This window comes from Onychostruthus taczanowskii, unplaced genomic scaffold (genome assembly GCF_017590055.1).
Source record: "Onychostruthus taczanowskii isolate IOZ18803 unplaced genomic scaffold, ASM1759005v1 scaffold8, whole genome shotgun sequence".
NCBI classification, from domain to species: Eukaryota; Metazoa; Chordata; class Aves; order Passeriformes; family Passeridae; genus Onychostruthus; species Onychostruthus taczanowskii.
Genome location: NW_024505892.1, coordinates 5,356,108 through 5,378,280, shown reverse-complemented (window position 1 = coordinate 5,378,280; position 22,173 = coordinate 5,356,108). Strand labels below are relative to the sequence as shown.

Genomic DNA, 22,173 nt, shown 5'->3' with positions numbered 1-22,173 from the left:
TTCTCTACTTTCAAACACTGCTTTTATACAAAAGAGAAAATATTCACAAATGAGAGAAATGAGCTATTAAAAAAAAAAACACTTTCTAGTGGGCAAGTATTCTAGAAGACTTAAAATTTGTCTGACTGAGCAAACATCCCTCTTTACCCCAAGGAATTCTGCTGTATTACAGGTGTCCTGTTTTCCAGGAGCATCTGAAAAAACACCATTGCTGATGAGCTTTATAAGCCAGTTGACTTCAAAACTTTCACAGTTAAGCACTGACAGTAGGCAAAGCAGAAAGAGAACTCCACCCAATATTATATCAACTTAAGCCTAACTTAAGAAGATACACACTTTTTTTTTCCCCCCCCCGGTAAAAGGGACATTACATTGCCCCATTACAGTTCAGATTCTTATTTCTAGGGTTACATGTGAAAACAGCTGTTGACTCCAGTTCTGGAATCACAGTTTATTTACTGTAATTCCTCAGATTAACTTGAATTTAAACGAAGGTATTTTAATAGTGACTTAAAGTATTTTGACAAATTAATTTTAAAATGTAATTAAAATTAATTTTTCAGGGGACCAACTCAGATAGCAACTATAGAGACTTTTGTAATTTAAAGGGTAGTTTTCCTCATCTGATGATTCCATCTTAAAAATGTAAATGAGGGAACTAGATTTTGTGACTAATGAGAATTAACTGGTTGCTTTATTTTCTTTTTTAATCAAGACTGTTGAATTCTCCTCTCTCTTCCCTAATTTACCAACCCAATTATCATTCATCCTCATTGTAATTCTGTAGAATCACAGAACCTATAAAAAATCCTAGATGCAAACCAAAACTACTTCACATTACAAAAATAAGGTAATTTTTATTGCTAGTAAGAACTTCAAGGAGATGCTAGCAACAGCCTTTTATATTCTACCATTCATATCAGAAATAACCACCTCTTAGAAACTGCCTGCCATCCTTCTACCCATGCTTTCCTAGAAGCCTCCCAGCTCCAGTTAGTCATGCATTACTCCTGAATTATTTATCTATCTAGTTGTTCCTGCCCTGAATTCTCCAAACATACTGTCCTCTTGAAACATGAAATAAGTTGATAAGAATTTATTATCTTGCAGACAAATACTGCAACTACATGCACTTCATATTTGCTCCTTCAAAAAGCCAACCATAAAAATATTTTAGTCAATACTCATCTTCACATATAACTGTCTTCCAATGCTGCTAATCTGGAACAACCAGCTGTACACGCCTATACCTTTCCATTGCAAAAACTCCTTTTTTCCAGTGAGTAAAGACTTGATTAGAAAAAACAAAGTAAAAAACCCCACAAACCTCAGATGCAGGGCTTGAACTCCCTATCACATGCTTTGCAGACTGACAATGCCAGGTGAACTTTGTATCATTTGGTCAGGCTGCTTTCAAGCCTAAGACATGACCAGATGAACTTCATCTCCGGTTCACACGGGCATGCCTCTGTGCCCTCCAGATAATCCACTGAGAGAGATGGATTACAAACCTATAGACTGAGAAAGTGATCGCTGATGGCTCGGATATCACAAGTGTTCCCGCCCCACTGGCAGCACCATGGCGCACCAGAGGCAGCCAGGGGAATGCGTGGGGCCAGGAATGCTGCTGGGGGGCCCGGTGCTGCTGTGTGACTGCAGGCTCCCCTGCAGCGTGGCCACTGCAAGCCCAGCTTCTGCCTCCATGCATTCAGTCACAGCTACAGGCTTCATCCTGCATCCACAGCCTGTTCAAAACCAAAGACCTACGCTCACCTTACAGGGGAAGGTTAGCCATTCAGAAACCCAAGAACAGTTTCCAGAACAACAGGGGTGAAAACTACACACCAAGGGCAAACACATCCAGTTTGGAGTCTTAAGTAGACAACTGAAGTAGCACAGTGGCTATTTCAGAACCTCATTTTACCCACTCCGCATGTCACATGCCCTCTCATAGAAATCTGCTAGGGAAATCACTGCCAAGAGTTCTAAGGATGAGCGGCCATGTCTCCTCCACCTCTGAAGAAAACCTGCACAGCTTTATCATTTTGTATACAAATAAGGACTCTCCTCCCTCCAGAAGATGAGAATTGATTTGCAGAGTGCTTCCAAAAACGACACCCTGAATTATTTGATAATGCCTGTATGAATCAGAACAGATAAGAAGTATACAGGCTCCTTTATTTGCATTGACATGCTTGTTCTTAAATTTCTGCTGCTGTTCCAAGCCTTCTAACCTAGAGTTGCTATGGGGTGTTTCCGAGATAGTGCTGCTTTTGAAATTTGTGGTAAGATAGCACCAACATGGAGTACTTCCTCGGTTTGCTGTACTGTAAAAACACTTGTGTAAACGAAAGCATTTTGTTGCAAACATACCAAGAAATTGTAAAAAAATAACCCCTTAAAATAGTACTGGGGAAAGACAAATAATGTTATAAATTTTGGCAAATGACATCCAATAATGTAGCAAATTTGCACTTATTAGCCAACTTACTATAGAACAAGACCAGCACTTTTTGGACAAGTCTTCTTGAGGAAAATGGTCTATACTGACTCTCAAAACAGTGTATAGTAAATTTGGAAAAGGCTGTATTAAGAAATAAAATTCAAAATAAATTAAAGATACAGTTTAAAAAAGTAGCATTTTTTCCATAGTTCCATACTGACACACAGTCATAACATAAATCTATGATTAAGCATTTGGACTGTGTGTAACATTTTTATTATCTTACGTAAACACATCTGGGAGAGACCAGGTAAATATAAGCGATGTCTATTAGATGTCCTAAAAGCTGTATCCTCCTACAGGAGAAAGCAATCAAGTTTAAGTTTATCTTACAGTCCCTGCTATACTGACATTACAAAGGCTTATGTTCTTTCAAATCACTTACCCAAACCACTGAAATACTTGTATTTGCCTGAGGATCTGCTTCTGTATACAATACCCCTACGTGTGTTTTGATTTTCTCACCTGCATGCCCAGGGAAGATAATGCATTCGATTTCTCCATGGTACAGCTAAAAAGAGTCAGCGTATGTATGTATGTGTAGGTATAAATAATTATCTCCAGAAGCTATCTGCAAAATATGGTCACAGTTTACACTGTAATCAGTATCACACTTTGGAAGTTACCAGGAATTTTACATATTACTTCAGTAAAGAAACTACCTCTACTTAAGTTTCTACCTTTAATTTCCATTCATTTCAATTTTAGTGTAGAGATGAAATACTAGTATCTTTAGACACAATTTAACATTGACTCTCTCAATCTCTTTGCCAATTTTGGCTGCTGCAAATTTTAAAGCAAAATATGAAAGATGCTAAAAATAAAGTAGGTTTTCACCAGAAACATTGCCCCTGTGGACCTAGAACATGGATAATTCAAATAGTGTGCTACAAATTATTTTCTTTGTCAGTCTTTATTTTATTTGGAAATAGGATTCTCATCTGATTCAATGTTATTTTATATACAGGTTTTGGAGGGAGGGATGGATGGGAAAGAGAGGCAGAGAAGCATCAGATCTAATCCCCCTGACTTCAAATTGTTACCTGTCAGAATGCTTATCTCTCTGTGCCCAAACACCTACTAAAGATTTGCTGAAGAAAACTGCTTAAGATGTATTTTTTTAACTACCCAAAGACGTATTTTTTGAACTAACTGCCAGCTAAGTGGTACTTTTGATACTTTCAGGTTATAGATTTGATTTAAATACACTATGTTGACAGAAACATTTTGGACATTGCAGGCAGGAAGAACTTTTTTCTGAAAAGAAAGAGTATCAAGAGTTGGGGTAGCAACACAGTTTAATAAAAGGTTGAATTCCCTCTTCAATATTCACTTACAGTGCCACATTACCAGGAAGGACTTAACAGAGGTTCTTTTTCTGTGCTAGTTTCATAAGTTTCCATACTGCCTCCCACCATGTAGGAGGTTTTATTTTCCTTTGATTAAGAAAAGAAACCTCAAGTATTTTTTAAATTAGTAGCCAAATTCATGCAACTTCATGCTTCAGAATTAGTAACAAGCCATGTAAGTTTCAAGTGTCCAGCCTTTTCTTTTGAAGATGGTGAATATTTAAACATGGCATTTTAAATTTTAACTTACTCATGCTGAATGTTAGACTTAGCAGTTTTAATGTTAGACTTAGTTTTGGTTCCTTTTTCTTTCCAGCTATCAGCCTTCTTACCACTCCTGGTTTTCCACATTAATATTTTTTTTGCTTGGTCCACTTTCTTAAATCTTTTGGATGATTTATTTAAGTTACATCATTCCCATTGTCATAAAATCTGACACAAGTCAAACAATTAAAATCAAAACAGAAACTTCTTCCTGCTCTGAAAGGAACAAAGTATTTTACTTAAAGACTTCCCAGAAAGTGAACATTTTTGGAACTGACTCAAATCTATCAAGTCTTACCAAAAAGCAAGCTGCAAAAACTCTGTTAAAAGGTCACATGTGAGCAGGAGGAAGGGTAAAGAACCAGCTGCTGACTTCAGAGCTTTACAATTTTGCTCAGTGTTTTGAAATCTTTCAATTTCAAGCTACGGCATCACAGGCATTTCTTTCTCAAAGACCAAAATATGACACTTAGTAACCTGATGAACATTTTCTTATTTGCACAGTGTAAGGCTCAAAGTGTTACATATGCTTTGTATGCTTATAAGTAATCTTCCCATTCAATATTTATTTTCTACAAACCAGTCCAGCTTTGACTTATTACTCTGTTGGTACCTGTGAAAAAAATTTTGAACCAATTTAGGAGTGGCCTTCATTAAGGGCAACTGGTGCAGGCGTCTGCAGGGCTGTTGCATCTCATCTGTGTAGTGGGAAGTACTTCCTCTCTCCAAAGGGATTGTTGACATTTTTAGGGTGTAGAACTGCATTTCAGTGTTGAAAATGAATAATAAGAAAGACTTCAGAGAAGTATCCACATTGGAAAAGACTTCTGAGATCATCAACTCCAACCTTTGATCACCTTGTCACCTGACCATGGCACTGTCACATCCAGTCATTTCTTGAACCCCTCCAGGACTGGTGACTCCATCACCTCCCTGGCAGCCCATTCCAATGTTTAACAACCCTTTCTGCAAGGAAATTCCTCCTGATGTGCAGTCTGAACCTCCCCTGCAGTTTGATGCTATGACCTCTTATCCTGTCACTGGCTGCCTGGGAGAAGAGGCCAACCCCCACCGCCTACATCCTTTCAGGAGCTTGTAGAGAGTGAAGAGGTGCCCCCCGAGCTTCCTTTTCTCAAAGTCAAAAAGGAGGCCCAGGGGGGACCTCAGCCACTCCTCACAGGACTTGTGCTCCAGACCCTTCACCAGCTGTGTTGTCCTTCTCTGGACTCACTCCAGCACCTTCAATGTCCTCCTTGAAGTGAAGGGCCCAGAACTGGACAAGGTGTGGCCTGTGAAGTCCCACCTCAAGGTACAGCTTGTGAAGTAGTAACATTCAATCCTACAAAACTTAACAGTTTTGCAAAGTCTTAGTTTCCCTTAGTTAACTTGTTGACAGAGTATTTCCAGCCTTACTCAGACATTGAATACACTCAAACTCTCTGGAAAACCTGACAAAGGGCACAATTTCCCTAAAGCTTTCCATTTCTTTAAAGCTTTATTTTTGGGTCAATTAATTACAAAATAAATTAATCCTAACATTTCTATGATTCATAAAAACCCCCTGTTAATAATTTCCATAATGCTTCTTTACATGCAGACACTGCAGAATCAGTACAGGAACCAGCAAAAAAATCTGACCTGTTTTTCTCAATGGGTCATTAACAAGAAACTGCACAGCATGTGTGGATTTCATTTCAAATGCTGAGCAGAATCTACAAGTATTTATTTTAAATGTATAGTTGAACAGTTTGAAGCCACTACCTGCAAGCCAAGGGAGAGCAGCTCACCTTGCATTTTGGACACTTCTGGGCATTCCTCTGCCCGTGTTCGATTTCGTTGGCCCAGTGACGTAACAGCTTGTCTCCCTTCTTGTATTCTTTGCAGTTAACGCCTTCATGCCAGGGAGAGTGGCACTTGAAACACCAGACAAATTGGCAAGATGGACACTGGATCTGTATAAATGAGAAAACACCACATGTTTGCAAGCTGGGTGCTGATACAACTAGAAAGCCTGTTTAAAACCAGTGCTCCTCAATTACAAGAGCAGCGGTCCAGCAAAGATCTAACATCTTTTGGGGGCTCTGTTTTAAAAACACAAGAAGTTGTGGAAGCTAGCTTGTTCTTTTCCTTTTTAAAAAAGAGAAAATACAGAAGAAATTGCTAAAGCTGGGAAAGGCCTCAATCAAATGAAGCACAAGTAGCTTGGCTTAATCACAGGCACTACTTCCCAAAGTGATTGTGTGGCTCAACTGACAAAAGGCAGAATCCAGAAAACTTATTCAATTGCCTCCAATAAACTTGTGAGAACACCTGAAAATTAGCTTGACAGTTTTCAGTGCAGTGGATGTGTCTTTCTCTAGGAATGAACTGCACTGCCAAGGCTTTTACAGAATGTACTTGATCTTCTGAAGGGGCGCTACAGATCTCAGCTTCGTATGGGTTATAAAGCTTACGTTAAGAAATGGTCCTGAGAAAAGGAGCCATGAGCAAGGCTCTCATCCAAGAGCCACAACTACCAACGGGAAGTCAGGCACCTCCTTTTGCTCTTGATTGCGTCAAGGCAAGCTGAGCCTGTGCCAAACAGCCCACTTGCTACAGACCACACCTAATGGCAAAACCCACAAGCCATACTCAAATTGAGAAAGGATCTGTTTTTTTCTCTCCCTCAGTTTTAAATCATTGTGTCAAACAGGTACCATCATCATCACGTCTTCTTCTAGAGCCTGCTTATTTTTTTAATGAAAAGCTAAGACAGCTGCTGTGTTTGCAGGAGTAATAAACAGAGGCACATTGCAGCTGCTTATCTGATGAAACAGGCCTCCAATCTGGATCATGACTAAGGACAGCAAGAACTAGAAGACACTTTAGACTTAGGCACATCCAGGCTCCTGCAACATGTTCATTTCTGCTGTGTTCAGCAGCAAAACATCTCAGCTGCTCAAGCAACCGCTGAGCCCTGTCCACCACCTCCAGCTGCAGTCCATGTCTGGCACTGCCATGGCTTTGTACCCAGCTGATGGATGGGACTGAGGAATTCAACCAGCCAAACCAAGTGTTTTTGGCTATATGTGTGTCCAGACTTGGCTCACCACCAAACCATAGAAACATCTGTGCTGACCATGCATGGTGTTGGGGTGATTCTCAGGAAACTACATGATAGAGTGCAGTCATATGTGAAGGCCCCAAAACATATTTCTCAAGTTCTCACTCCTACCAGGAGCTGTGGCCTCCTGTTGAGTCATGACAACTGGTGTTATGCTTCCTTGACTACAATTAAGAGTCCAAAGTAGGTGCTCTGATCTCCCTTACATATTTTGCTGGGACTAGCCAAAATTATTTACACATCCAATCACTGCATCTTGTTTAAAGAGAAACAAGATTAGGACTGAAACATGTGGATTACAAACATTGTTAGTTTCTACCTGAAAACTCGTCCAAGGCCATGATAAAGTATTAAACAAAAGCAACACAAAATAGTGTCCTTTCTCAAAATCTAATGAGCCAGTGGCCAATACACTGAATCAACGAAAATATACTAACTTGCATCTCTGCTTCCCTTTAGGAGATGAATTCTCCTAATAAAACCAGCTTAACAAAAAGGAGATTTCCTGCTCTGAGGAACCTAGAGAATGATAGATATATATTTTTACTAACCATACTAACAAAGAACACTGATAAATGTTTACACAATACATTAAAAACCAGTATGCACAAGACAGTCATCTAACCTATCCTAACCCACATCTACCTTTCTTTTTTCCTTTTTGTACCCCACTTCCTCCCTGCATTGAATTTATGTCTTTTAGTAACACAAGTCTGTCCTACTGCTGGGAAGACAGATTATAGCAAGAATCATATTGAAGGGCTCAGTATTTGTTATGCCTCAGCCAAAGATGGAGCTTGTAGCCTCAAGTCAATGTTTTACAACCTGAAAACTGTTATCAGTTGTAGTATTCAGACATTTGAGAGAGAACACAGTTGTTAACAAGTACAAACCCAAATCAACAGGTCAGAAAGTTAAAGCTTCTTCCTTAAAAAAAAGGCAACATAATTTAAACCACAAGTTCTGTTGGGTTGTTTTTTTAATTTGGTTTGTTTTTGATGAATATCTGACAAGTTAATTGCATTCTCTATCTTTTTATTATAGCATGTACATAAACAAAAGCAATGCAGCAGCCACCAGGATATGTATTTAAATTTATACAGACACACTGACATCAGGTGTTACCAAATACATTAATCAGAAAGTACTGAAATACAGGATGAGGCTATAGCCACAGGAACTCAAAATAACATTTCTTACCACAAATGGCCCTAACTGAACTAGTGATAACTCTATGTTTCATTACCAGTTTCCTCTTCCACCTGTCACCCTGACAGCACCTTCCTCAAAACTGAACTTGTAAATAGTTTTTATATTTTGAATGGGTCATTTCACTTCTCTGTGTGTTCAATGCTGAAGCAAACAAAGAAAACTACGTACCTCAAGTACTTATGAATCTTATTTTTCTTGGAACTAGTAGCTGCAAAAAAACCCTAAAACCATTCAAACTTGGACGCAATGTGATGCCCCTGCGCTTAAGAAACAAACAGAACAGGGCAATTAAAGCAGTCTTTCACATTCTTATTTCACTTTTTCTCTGCTTTTCTGAAAGAAAGTCAAATGTTATTTGATTCATGCTTTAGTAGTTATGCATGAAATCACCATAGCAAGGATACAGAAATGCTATCTACATATGATTTTAAACCAGTAAAATATATTATGGTCCAGCAAAGCAGACAAACTATATATGCAAAACAAAATATTAACCTTGTGTTTTTTCAGATATGTTTTTTCTCACACAAACATTTCCCCACTTATTTTATGATTTCTATTTCTGTTGATTAAAATTGAGAGAATGGATATATACACAAACTTCTATGCCACTTGGAGATCAGCCTCCCTTGAAATAGAAAAGATTACACAATTTTGTGTTCTAACTCTTTTGGTTCTCAGCTTTCTGAAACAGTGACCTTTCAGGCTAACATTTTCCATTTTCTTAGCAAGCCTCTTTACTGCAAGCTACTTTATCTATCAGTTTCCTCACCTCACAGGAAAAGACTTTTCAAAACTGATAGATAATTTCAACACAAAACACAACTCTGACCTGATGATAGCCAAACTGACTGCTCATAAAAATATTCCTATAACCTTACAAAAAGCTTAGTGGGATTTCTGCTGCTTGGTGGAACAGTAGTTATATATAGTTATATAACAGGATGGCAAAATTAATTATGCAATTAACTGATTACACGAATTACAGTCTCTAGCTGCAGACACCGTCACTTTATTTGAAAACAAATATGGGCTCCAGTCAAAACATTTTCCTTCTCCTCACCATCAACCCATCCCCTCTCTTGAAACAGCTGAAAATAAGCAACAACAAAACAAACAAATTTTGTACCCCATTAGGGCAGATCTTTGATCCAGCTCCCAGTGTGACTCCAAAGCATCAACATAAGCAAAAGCAGGCTGTCAGGAATGAACTGCTGAGAGAAAGAAGGAGAGCACAGCAAAATCACCACATCAGCAGCAGCCGAGGCTCAAGGTAGATTGAAGTGATGCACAGCCATGAAGATATCTTCCACTTAAAATCTGACCTGAAAGTGGGGAGCTAACAGATCAAAGCATCTCTGCTGGTACAAATTCCTGCTAGTTCTAGAACGGCTTTCAGAAACTCTTTAGAAGTTCAAAAAAAGATAGTTTGTGTAACAACTGCATTGAAAAACCATTTACATTTTCAAACCCAAGCACTCAAGTTCTCCTTTTATGTGACATGTATCTCTTGACAGAAGTGAATAAGAAAACTTCATTATGAATCTCACAGAGCAGAGTATTCCTTCTCCATGGCAAGTGGCAGGACAAAAAAAATAACTCTAGCAGGCAAAAGCCAGGGCTTCCTCACTAAACAAGTCTTCTTACTCACTCTTGTGAAACCTTTACCTGTTCCATGCACAGGAACTCAACGAGCAATTTTTCAATTTTTGCCTATTTCCATTGCTCTTTTGCATAACAGTTCTGAACAAAGGTTTGTTAGGGTCTTGTCTGCAACCACATTACACTCTCAATTCGGGACATATGAGAAAGGGCAAGGACATTTTCAGAATTAATGCTGGATCCATTTGTGATAAAAATATTTTATATAGAAAACTAAATAGTTCTCTTGCTCTTCTGTGTGGCCCTAAGTGGCAGTAATAGTAGAAGAAAGGTTTGGATAAGCAAATTCTCCTTTTCTTCCCCTCCTCCTTCCTCAACATACTTGTTAACTTTCTAGGCTTAGTACACCAAGACTTGAATCTCAGCCAATTGAACTGCTGGACCTAGATCAGCTTAGCTGACACAAATCAACTATAATAAGAAAAACTAATTTATAACTTTGCTGCCTCTTTGAATTTCCATGTTGCTTATAATTTTAGATACTGTATAAAATTTTAGAAATGGCATTAACATTTTTAAAGCATCAGTTCAAATAAAGTCTTGGATTTTAGAGTGCTTTCCCCTTGCAGTGTATAAGAGTGAGTGTACTGGCTGTGCTGTGATCCTACCAGTAGGCCTGTGCGTACGTGCTCCCCACTCAACTCAGTTTTCTTGAAGCCAACACTTGCAGTGCTGGTGCAACTGCTGTTTATATTACTTGCATAGGAATAGGGCAGCCTCAAAAGCCTCCAGTCAGATGTCTCCTATGCTATACACAAAAGAAAATGTGTCTGCACCTCCAAACAGCCTAAAATACAAGACACAATGTGTACATGTAATCACATGAGAACCTAAGAAAAGAGGTAATATTGGTCCACAGCTATGTGTTTATGTAAATTACTCACATATACTCCATGTCATAACAGTCATCTTTTTAAACCTTCTCCCTGCAATAAAACTTCTCCTTGTGGTAAGCTTAAAACAAATCACTAAAACTGTACCTACATTAGAAAACAGTTGAGGTTCCAGGAATATGCTGAAGCCCTGTGGACCATGATCATCCATACTGCTTGCTAGCATTTTCCCAATTATATTTCTGACTAGCATAAACTAGACGTTCTTGCACACAACACCTGAGCTCAGCTCAAAGGATATGTTTTGCCTGAGTCTGTTGCCAAGAGATTTAAGCTCTGCAGATCACAGGTACACACACTGAACCACCACATGACCAGTGAACTGCTCCTGGCTTGCACCATGCATCACACAGTCTCTCATTCTTTCCCACTGTGGTTTGTAGGGCAGTTGGGAACATTTCAACTGTAGCATTTTAACTCATAAAAGAGCACTAGCTGTGCCCTGAGGAATGTTCTCAGATCCGGCAGGCCTGTGATACAACAACTGCACCACCAATGACCCACACTTGTGGGACACTAACAGCCTCTGACACCTTAAGAGAGGAGGCTGCCAAAGCACTACAAGCTCTGATCTACCCTAGGTTACATCTGATGTGTGCTGATGATGAAGCAGATGGGTGAAGGAGAATAGCTTTGGGCAGAAGGAATTTTACTTGCAGTTTCAGATTTTTTTTCACCCCAATGTAAGATGACAAAAATTTGGAAACACTGAGTCCAACAGAGTGTGGCATGTAATTCATGCCCTACACAGATATGCCGCAAATAGCTCATAACTTAGAATTAGCTTTGCCAACCTTTCAAGTCCAATGAATACACAACCTTCCACCTTTTAATCTTCATACTGGGCTGAATCTTACACTTGGTAATTAGGGCTATCTAAACAGTCATCTGAACTCCTACTGAGGAGAACTGGTTTGTCCAGGAAAGGCCAGCTCAATCATGAAATTAACCACAACAAATCTAATAACCAGATGGAAAATTATCACAGAACATGGTGCTGCAGACCACTGTTGTCTCCTGGAACTTAGATGGACTTTCAACAGCTCAAAGCTTATTCCAAATTCTTGCTTTTTATCTTTGATTAAAATGACAGTATAAGTAACTCTTCTATGAAAAGATATTCTGTAGAAATGGTTTTTCCCACCACTCTATTTCTCTGCATTGTGTATGATGAGACTACAGTAATGTATAACCTCTGGTAAGGGAATGAAGAAATCAGAATCAACAAGTGGGACAGTATTACCAAGGAAGAAGCAAAGCCAACAGCCTAACACCATAGGTGTCCAGAATTCACTCACCCAGAGTTTCAGGGAAAACTCTGAAGTTGTGTGCCTAAAATTATTGGTTGTAGTGGTAACTCCCCATTCCCAGCCTCTTCTGACTGTGACCATATTGTTTGCATGTCAGAAAGAAAACACTCCTTAAATTAAAATGTATGTCAGGAAAAAATTATGCCACATACCAAAAAAAAAAATAGGCTAAGAGTTCAGCTGCTTTAACTGTTAAAAGTCAATTAAGTACTTAATCAGTAATGTACTACAGGTTCACATTCCTAATCACAGCTTGCACACAGCTCCAGTGAAACAAAAAATTCATTTAATGCTCACCAAATGCTGTCCTACTTTTGCAGTGTCATCTAACCCACAGCCCCGGCAAGCATGCTCACTTTGTATTTGTTCTCCAATTTGGCAGGGGTAGGAATGTGGCCTCTCCTCCGGAAGGTTGTAAAGTGCTTGCACTGAGGGCATGGCTTGGTGCTGGAGTCAATGCGGCTGAGTTCCAGGAAGTATTTATACTTGATGATGTCATCATGGGGCAGGTTATAGAGGACAGTTGTTTCATCCAGGTGTTCGCTGCACTCCGTGATGGGGCATTTTATATCCGCTTGGCCCAGCTGCACCTACATATGAAAAAAAAAAAAATAGAGCTGTATGACTTTTTGCCTGGAAAACTTAAGCAAGCATTGGTGAATTTTGTGAGGAAAATTAACTTCAAAAACTGTAACAATTCAGATACTACCCAGCATACCATCTTCAATTTATTTAATTTGTGCTTGGTGGAGTTACATCAAGCACACTGCAATTTTTCCAGAGAGCATTTTCAAATCCAAACAGAAAAGCTAATTACCCTGACAAGTGCAATTATTAAACACATTCTCTCAGTGTATGTACCATGGCTACATACACCACAAAACCAAACACAAGTCCTAACTAACGATGCCCACTCCATACTTTGGGTGTAATGGTGAGTGCACCACAGTCATGGCTCACAAAGGCTGTGAGAAAGCAGCCAATGGAAACATTTGCATACTGTTTCACTGCAAAACGACCTGGGAATAAAACAGAGGGAAATTAAAAGTCAATTTAGGATCAGCAGCTCTGACTCCAGAACCCTGAGCTGGTTCCTGCTCAGTACACTCAGCACCTCTGCAGTCTGTTTTCAAGAAGTTCCTTACATGCCATACTGCACAAGCAGAAAGTTTTAGTTGAGCTTGGGGCTGATCAAGCTAATATATTTCCCCAGAACTCATGAGTTGAAAATTTTAAAAATCACACACCCCAACAACAACATTTAAAAACCTTAATAAAAACCAGACAAACAAACAAGCTTGAGGTTAACAGGGCAGAAACTGTTGCTGATCTAGAGTCCTGACAGTCCCAAGCTGATCCATATGTTCAGATATCCACAGTGTGTTTCTAGAGCTCCTGGATCCAAGAACCGTGCTGGACCCAGATCTGCACCCTTCACACTTGGCATGCTTTAACTGCTTGGACTCCATGCCAAAACAGCAGATTCTACTTGGTCTGGGAGCACCACAGTTGCATTAGCTTGGCAGCGAGCCCAAGTTAATAAACCCTGCTGGATCTTGAGAGTCTGCAATGACCCGACTAAAGCACGTTTGTGTCTGCCCCAAGTGGGTTTTGATTGCACAAGTGCAGCTGACCACCAATTCAACTCCTTCCTTATGGAGTATCTATAAAGAGACAAAGGGTGCAACCAGCATCTCTTTCCAGGAATTACTATTGAAGATTGGGAAGTCTGATTTCCCCACACTGCTTATTCTTTAACATCCTCAATTAGAGAAATCTGCCGAACAATACACTAAATAAGACAGAAATGCCTCAGGTTTGGATGCAGATCTCGTTGCTTCATAGTGGTACCAGAAGACACAAGGACTCTACTAATGCAGTATTTAAGCTGAAAAAGGAGGGCAAAACCCTAAAAAGCAACAGAACCCTGTCACTGTTGCTTCAGCAATTGAGCCATATGAACTCTACTGAATGATAATTCAGTCAGGAACCAGACGATTAGAAGAGTCATAACAACATGGTATCAAACCCAAGGTTTATACTGATTAAAAAAAAAATCCTACTGCACCACCTCTGTTCTCTCAGCAATGCAGCTAAAACTCAGGAGAGCAAAGAATTAGGTACATGTTAGAGATAGAAATGCAGGGTGTGGATGGTGGCAGCAAGTCTCAGACCAGAGCAAGGTGGAGAAGACCCCAGCAAGATTGGTGCCCTGAGCAGCCTTGGCTCATGGCACAGGCAGGTCAGGAAGGAGGCAAATTTGTCTGCAGTATGGAGGAGAGGCAGCTCCCCAGTAATACACCCATTCTTAGGAGGGAAATTCCCCACATTTCATTTCCAGCTCTAAAATGTGAGCAGAGCGCTGCCACATGCAAACAATGCCAGGCTCAGTTTGGCTTTTACATGGACAAGAACAGGAGTATGTACTCAAAGACGTTAAAAAAAAACAACAAAAAAATCCCTCAAACCTCATACACTACATGCTGGGGAATGCCAGCATTTTATACCTGTAGGACACTGATTCACCTGTAGCAGCATGTAAAATTGAAACCAAGCATACAGACCACCAGACTGTTCTCAGAAGAATCACCCAGTGCATCAAGAAGCTGTACTTAAAAAGCAGATGACAATCAGTCCAGCACCACGGAACACAAGCGTGCTGAACTAAGAGAACAATTTGCTACAGAAACACAAAAAGCTATTGCACTAGGATTAGCATCAGCTTCTGTTTAGACAAGTATAGGTACACTTTAGAATGGAAAAGTCAAATTAATCCCACCTATGACTACATCATTAAAAAGAAAAAAAAGTTAAGTATTAGGGAGGTATTAAAAAAGCCATATCTTTTTGCCAGGAGTAAACTAAGCTACAATGGGACTTACAATGTAGTAGCACCACATAATGAGAAGATGCATTGTATCTGACAGTACTAAGGCACTGCTTATATTAAATGCTAGTTAGAATAAACCTGCATTTATAAAACCAAGGAATACAAAGCTCAACATTTTCTGTACTTCATGCCCACACAGAATATGATTAATATATGTGGTAAGAGTCAGGTGTGGTTTCAGTGTTTATTTTGAAAATATGTTTTACACCCACTTGAAATAAGTAATTTTTAACCTCTGTAATAGTTTCAGCTTTTCAAGTTTGGCAAAGACTGAGCCTTTTCCTGTGTTTTGAATAGGACTGAAGTGAACAGTGCTGGCTTGCTTATTAGCAGTAACTTCAATGGAGCCTTGTCCTACCAAAACAGTCTATCTTTGTGCACTAACATCAGCAATTGATGTAAGTACAGCTTTAGAGGTAGCCTGTCAGGCTACCTGCTGCCATGGACTCAGGACATGCTACAGAATGAGAAAGGAAAAACAAAATAAAACAATCTCTTATGACACTGGTACAAATAACTAGTTTTATTATTTTCCTTAATTTTGTTTTTGTTTTGCAGAGCCTTATCCCTTCAATATCAGCTTGTCACAATGTCAAATGCCCAAGTTTTAAGAAAACCACTGTGTATTAAGAACTTTAGAACCTCAGTATACAGAACAGCATGGTGTACTTTCACAGCATGAGGAAGGACTCATATGTCTAAGAGCAGCTGAGCTGCAGCAGTGTTAAATGTCAGGCAGCATCCAGCTCTTATACTCAGTTTTGCTTCACTTCTGTAAAGCATCTCAGGAGGGGATATTCTGCTTACAATTCAGAAGGAGAAAGCAGGCTCTAGCTCCTTTCATCCTACAGAAAGGTAACATTTAAATTATCAGGAGAACACTATGTACCTCCTCCTGCCAATTCCTGACATTTTATTTTAAAAGCATTTTTATTGGTGGGTGGTAGGGAGCAGAAAGGGCGGGGGGAAGAGACAGGACACGCACAGGGACTCTACACTGATTTACTTACCTCCCAAGAAAGCAATGATACCACCAACAGAAAACAGTAACAGATGGCATGACACTTTAAGTCAGAAAATAATTTCCACACCCTGAGTCTTCTTTTAAAGGAAAACTTTGTTTCAGATTTTGCGCAGAAAGCAAAGTTCAAACTAGACCAGAAAGCACTGATTTATACCTGTCATTTGGCCTGCCCCAGGCTGGATGTAATGTGACATTTGCAGGCTGTACTTGTGCTGCTGTATTGCAGATATATTCCTCAAATAGGGGGCTATTCTATTTTGTAACATATATCTACAAACAAGCATTTTCTAACTGAAACTCTTAGTTCAGAGATGCACATGCTTAATTGCTATTACTTCTTAAAGCTGAAGGTGAACATGGCCATGCCAAATACACACTTCTGCAGAGAAATTTAACTTCTACCAGTGTGGCACATAGTTCCCTGTAAATTACCAAGGAAATTATGCATTAAAAAAATATTCTGGAAATGTGCAGACGCAAGGGAAGAGAGAGTCTAATCTAGAAGACTTTCACACTCTAGGTAAAGAAACAGCTGGGTTAAAACTCCCTTTATTTACAAGTGAAATCCTATTCCTTTCTAGTTCACTGGAAACATTTCTTTCATTTTCATTGGTAAGTGACAAAGCAGTGAAGAATTACTTTTCTTGTACACTTGGAAAGTGTGTCATTATCAATTTATTTTCTTAAAAAAACCAGTAGTAGTTTGTGGAAAACATTGAAGGAATCACCGTGATTCAGAACTCCACAGTGGCAGGTGCTAAGCAAATGAAATCCAAGTAGACATGATTCAAGAAGTGCAAACCAAAGACACATTTTGTGCACATTTTGTGCAAACCACTATATATTTTGCACCTGCCTTTAAGGTATTTCTGTGTTTTTAGCACTAACTTCATCAGTCTGGATTCCTGATTTGTGTCAGTGATATCCTGGCATTCTCCATCAAAATTCTTTAAAAAAAAATCCTCTGAAATACATTCTCTTTTTCAGTTCATCCATCCACCCTCATTGCTCTCCAACTGTACAGATTCCCAGCGCTGCTGCAAGACAAGCAACAATAAACAGCTAGAACTTAAGAGTAATTAGATCAGCAGCTACTTAGGTTGTATCATTACCAAATAGTAAAGACATCTGTTTTGTGTGTGTCACCTCCTCCACAGAACATTTTCACACAACTTCTTGCCTGTTGTTCATTACTTCACAAACCATACTCCATAGGGTGTTTCACTTTTACTCCCTCTTTAATTCATTTCTCAACAGACTTGCAATAAGTTACTTCCTGAATGCCTGTCTCATTCAGCTACCATCTTCTCTGACAACCATCTGTAACATCACTCAAAGAACCATCACTCCTCTCCTCAGGAGGGAAAGGCTTCACTAGCCTTTATCAGGGCATGTACCACTGTCCTCAAAAGCATTCAGAAGGCATTCAAAATAATATATTTGATCATTAAGATCATGGAAAGCCTATTTACTATTAATAAAAGTTGAACCAGAGTATTTCCTATTGTGTCACCAGCTCAGGTTCTGAGGATGCTCCCCTTCGCATGTCCTCTGAGTCTTTGCTCTCCTTTCACAAGTACTGCACTTGTGGATGCAGCCATGACAGTGACACAGTGATTCCTGCTCCATGTTACATTCAGAGAGAGTCACTAAGGCATAAACACCACAGCCTTAAGTAGACACCACCTCTTCTAGTTTTGACAACAATTTGTTCTCAATGAGTTTTGCATTAATTACTACACTGTCAATGCTAAAAAAGACACAAAAGGAAGCAAAGTCTCAGGGCCTTTGAAGTACTTGCTAGTCCCTCATCCTTCAGGTGAGAGGACTCAAAAGTAAGAAGCTGGGAGAGAATCTAAGTAACTGCATCCAACCACCACCAGCACATCAAATGTTTGACCTTTCTGCTCTAAAAGCAAGTCTTCTGAATGCTTTACAAAGCATATTTAAACACAGCATCAACTTTAATTTTCATCTAGGTCATCTAGTTTTTACAACTTCAGCCAGAGGCTGAGATTCCAGCTTCATTCATAACTCTGAGGACCACTGGCAGGAGCACACTTACACACATCCATGTCCCCAGGAGCATTGTGGAATGGTGCAGCTACACACCAGCGAGGGTCACAGCCAGCACCACCTGTGTGGGAAGAGACCAGAGTGGCTTTAGCCCCAGAAACAACCCAAAACTTTAACTGGCAAAACTGTCCTAGGCTGCCTGGAGCAAAACCCCACATCATTTTGGTTGTTTCCCATTCAAACTTATTTTTCACTCCACTGTCATATCTACGGCTCTCCTAAAAAAGCTATGAGGATAAACTAGAAAGATATTCTTTAGAATGCACCTAAACTCCACTAAACCTATTTCTTAAATGCCTCTTAATTTGCTTTCTCATTTGATGACACGGTGACACATAGTTCTACTCCTTTTTTCCTCCACAGAACTAGGTGTTACCTGCTCACATGGATCTGATACCAACAGAAACATCCAGATTTTACTTGTCCTCACCAAACAGAATAGGATTTACAGAAAATTACTTACAGAAAAACAAACTAATACTGAAATTCTCCTTTGCAAGAAGTGAACAATTATCAACATGGAGAGCTCTCCCTTTTTGTCTTTTCATCTCCTGTTACTTCACTGAGTGAATTAAAGACGGAAACAATTTTATCTCAGCAATGCATTTAGAAAAACTGCACTGCATTAAATTATGCCTCTGCCTGCTACTACTCATCAATCCTAGTGCACATCACCAGCAAGCATGGAGGTTATTATCTGCTTTCTGTTCTGATGTTCTGAAATCCACAACGAGCTGAAACCCAAAGCAGAGATAAAGCTTAGTCCCATGCCTGGACAAAACCTGGATGGCTGCCCATAGAGCTGGGTCACTCTGGCCAAGAGGCATTCCAGAGTTAGACTGACTGACTAGTTAGAGACTGACTAGCAGAATGCTTCATCCTGCACTCTCCAGGGCTCCCAGAGGTTGTGAAAGTTATCTTTCACCTCTCCTCCCCACACGTGTGTGAGGGAAGAGGGAGGGGGAAATCCCAGTGGAGGAAGTTAACTTGGGAACAGTAATGGCAGAAACTGCAAACCTTGGAGCAATCTAACCCAAACCCACAGCCCTCTCAGCATTCATTAAGGGAAGAAGGAAAAGCACAAAAGCTTTCTCATTTTGCCCAGGTGTGCATATTACCAATGGAAGTATGCTTATGCTGATTTTTCTATTCCTTAGAACACACATTCACTTTTAATAAAAGATCCTTGATGCTCTTGAAAGAAGAGCTTTGAGGACAACAGAACAAGCCAGATACCTGCCCTTTCTCAGCTGGAAAAGAGAGGCAGTTGCTCCTGCCTAGGAGAACAAGAAACCCCACATTAAAACTGAGCAGGTGCAGGAAGGGATTTCAGAAAACCAGCAAGGGCCAGGAGACCATCCATGTACCATGACAAATTTAAATAACCTGGGCATCTAAGGAGTGAGCCCTGCTTGGAGGGTCTCAGTAGCATTAGGAAATACTACTGCAAAGTAGCAAAGAAGCAACACCTTTGTTGTAATGGTAGTGGTTTGTTAGGCTTTCAGCATAGGTATAAAAACATTTCCCATGCCTTTCTTAAAGATGGTCAGAATGTTAACATCCATAAGATGATCAGAAGGCTGGAGCCTCTCTGATAAAGACAGGTTAAGGAAGTTGTTCAGCCTGCAGAAAAGAAGGCTCCAGGGAAACCCTAGGGCAGCCTTACAGTTCCTAAAAAGGGTCTATAAGAGAGCTGGAGATTTCCTACAGCTGCATGGAGTTACAGGACAAGGCCTTAACACAGAAAGAAGGTAGGTTTAGATCAGATGTTAGGAGGAAATTCTTTACTGAGAGGGTGGGGAGACACTGGCACAGCTTGCCCAGAGAAGCTGTCAATGCTCCATCCCAGGAAGTGTTGAAGGTCAAGCTGAACCACGTCCTGGCCAAACTGGTCTAGTGGGTGGCATCCTTGCTCACAGCACAGGGGTTGGAACTGGATCAACCCTCTCAATCCAAACCATTCTATGATAAGCTGTTATAGAACAGTGAGAAAACAGGGTCCCAACTTTAACTTGGAATCACCACTTTGGTCTTCAGCCAGAGACAAGAAAAATCCATAAACTGTGAAAATTTATCCTACAGTTATTTATGTTGAAAAAAACAAGATCAAAAGTTCATTCTTCTACTATTCTGCTATGTAGTATTCAGGTTCCTCATCAGACATGAAACCTAGAATAGGCTACTGAGCTCCCATTTGCCAAGCAGTATGTTATTTATTTCAAATAAAACAGGGCAAATCATTGTATATTTGCACAACCTATTCACTAGCCTGTATTACTGAACCTCTCATACAGATAAGCTCAACTGATACCATCAGCAATAATCAATCAAGCCTTGGTTTCTCCAAAAACAGCTGTATGTTTTACTGTTGCACCTACAGAAACACTTCATGATGCTTGATATTCTTCCAATAGAAAGTGGTACTTAGCAAAAAATAAGAAAAGCTCTCATAATCAAGCAAAGGAGGTAAGAGAAGTACACTCTTGCTTATCTTACTATTACATCCCAAAAGACAACTACAAAACCTGACAGAGCTGGCATGGATGTGGGTGACTACTTAAAAATAGTGAGAACTTTTAACACAAATTTCTCAACTATTCTCTTCACCAACCTGATTGTCTATGTTCCCCTGCCCATAGAAAAAAAGGACACACATTTTATAGTGGTTCCTAAACCGTCCTGCTTTTCTTCAGAAAGATATCTACAACTAGTTTCCATGCCTTTGCTAGTTTTGAGTTTTCTTGTGCATGTATTAATAATCAGTATTTTCATGCTTGACTATCAGACATAAAGCCAAATTGTGTCCTCTTTACATGACAAATTTAATAAAGAAACAGCAGAGTTGCATAGGTATAAGCAAACACAAAAGAAAGCCTGAAAAGTATTTTCTAACTGACAGGTCATTGTCAGGAGTAATAGTAGACATTTCTTACATTCAAGGTATAATGTATTATGTTAAAATACCATCACTTGTCTTCCCCTACAAACAAGGTAACCTGAATAAACTTCTTTATATCATCAATTTGTTACCAAAGAGCTAAGTTTTGATTTATAAATAATTATTTTGCTCTGCCTTTTTGAAAAGTAACCCATCTCATTGTACCAGTACCAATCCACAACACAGCTGGTTTTGATGAAAAGCTGCGCTAATACAAGGTACCATGAAGTGACAGAAATTGGTAACTTTTACATGGCTTCAGTAATGGATGTGCATGCTGACCCATTTTCAGGAATAAATCTAGGAAAGGCTAATGCAGAAAAAACTTTCAAGCTTCTCCCCACATGCCATCACTTGGACAAACCCTAGATACCGTGCTATAACTCCAGTGTCATATTACTTCATCGAGTTATTTCTCATAGCACATTTTAAGTTGAAACCACATTTGGATTCACATTCAGTGTAATGATGGATACAGCCACCACAGGGAGCAAGATAAACAAGTGCAAACAGTACAGCCTTCTCCAGGGAGCTGAGGCAAAAGCTTAAACAGTGATTCTGATCCATACTTGGGAGAAGCAGAACTCAAGTCAAGTGTCACCTCAGCTGGGAGCAAATTACCCATCATCAAAGAGTTACACTGTTACCTACGATACACCAGCAGAAACCTACAGCACACAAGAAAAAAATCTTATGAAAGTTGAAAGTACAATTCTGTTCCATAATTGATCCAGTCCTGCAGAGTGCTACACTCAACCTGGTGCACAATAATTTCTAAACAGCTTAAAAAACAGCCAAGCTGTGAGAGTTAATTCTTCTGATGATCAAACGGTGTCTGTAATTCTGGGGTTGTTACTGTGTCAGGTCAGTCTACCCAAGAATCTGATGGAATAGGGCCCCCACTGAAGCTGGAACTTCATACTGATTAAAGGACAGTTTGCGTATTGGT

The 22,173-nt window shown here is 39.7% G+C and overlaps 1 protein-coding gene across 1 annotated transcript in view; it reads right to left on the bottom strand.

Moving 5' to 3' along the window:
* Window positions 1-22,173, bottom strand: part of RNF217 (ring finger protein 217) — a 63,536-nt gene that overhangs the window by 19,541 nt on the left and 21,822 nt on the right. Inside the window, exons 2-4 of the mRNA XM_041423706.1 lie at window positions 18,276-18,347; window positions 12,653-12,886; window positions 5,904-6,068 (exon numbers count right to left, since the gene is read on the bottom strand). Of these exons, the coding sequence (XP_041279640.1) occupies window positions 5,904-6,068; window positions 12,653-12,886; window positions 18,276-18,299 (423 nt within the window). The 5' untranslated portion in view covers window positions 18,300-18,347. The remainder of the gene's footprint in view (window positions 1-5,903; window positions 6,069-12,652; window positions 12,887-18,275; window positions 18,348-22,173) is intronic.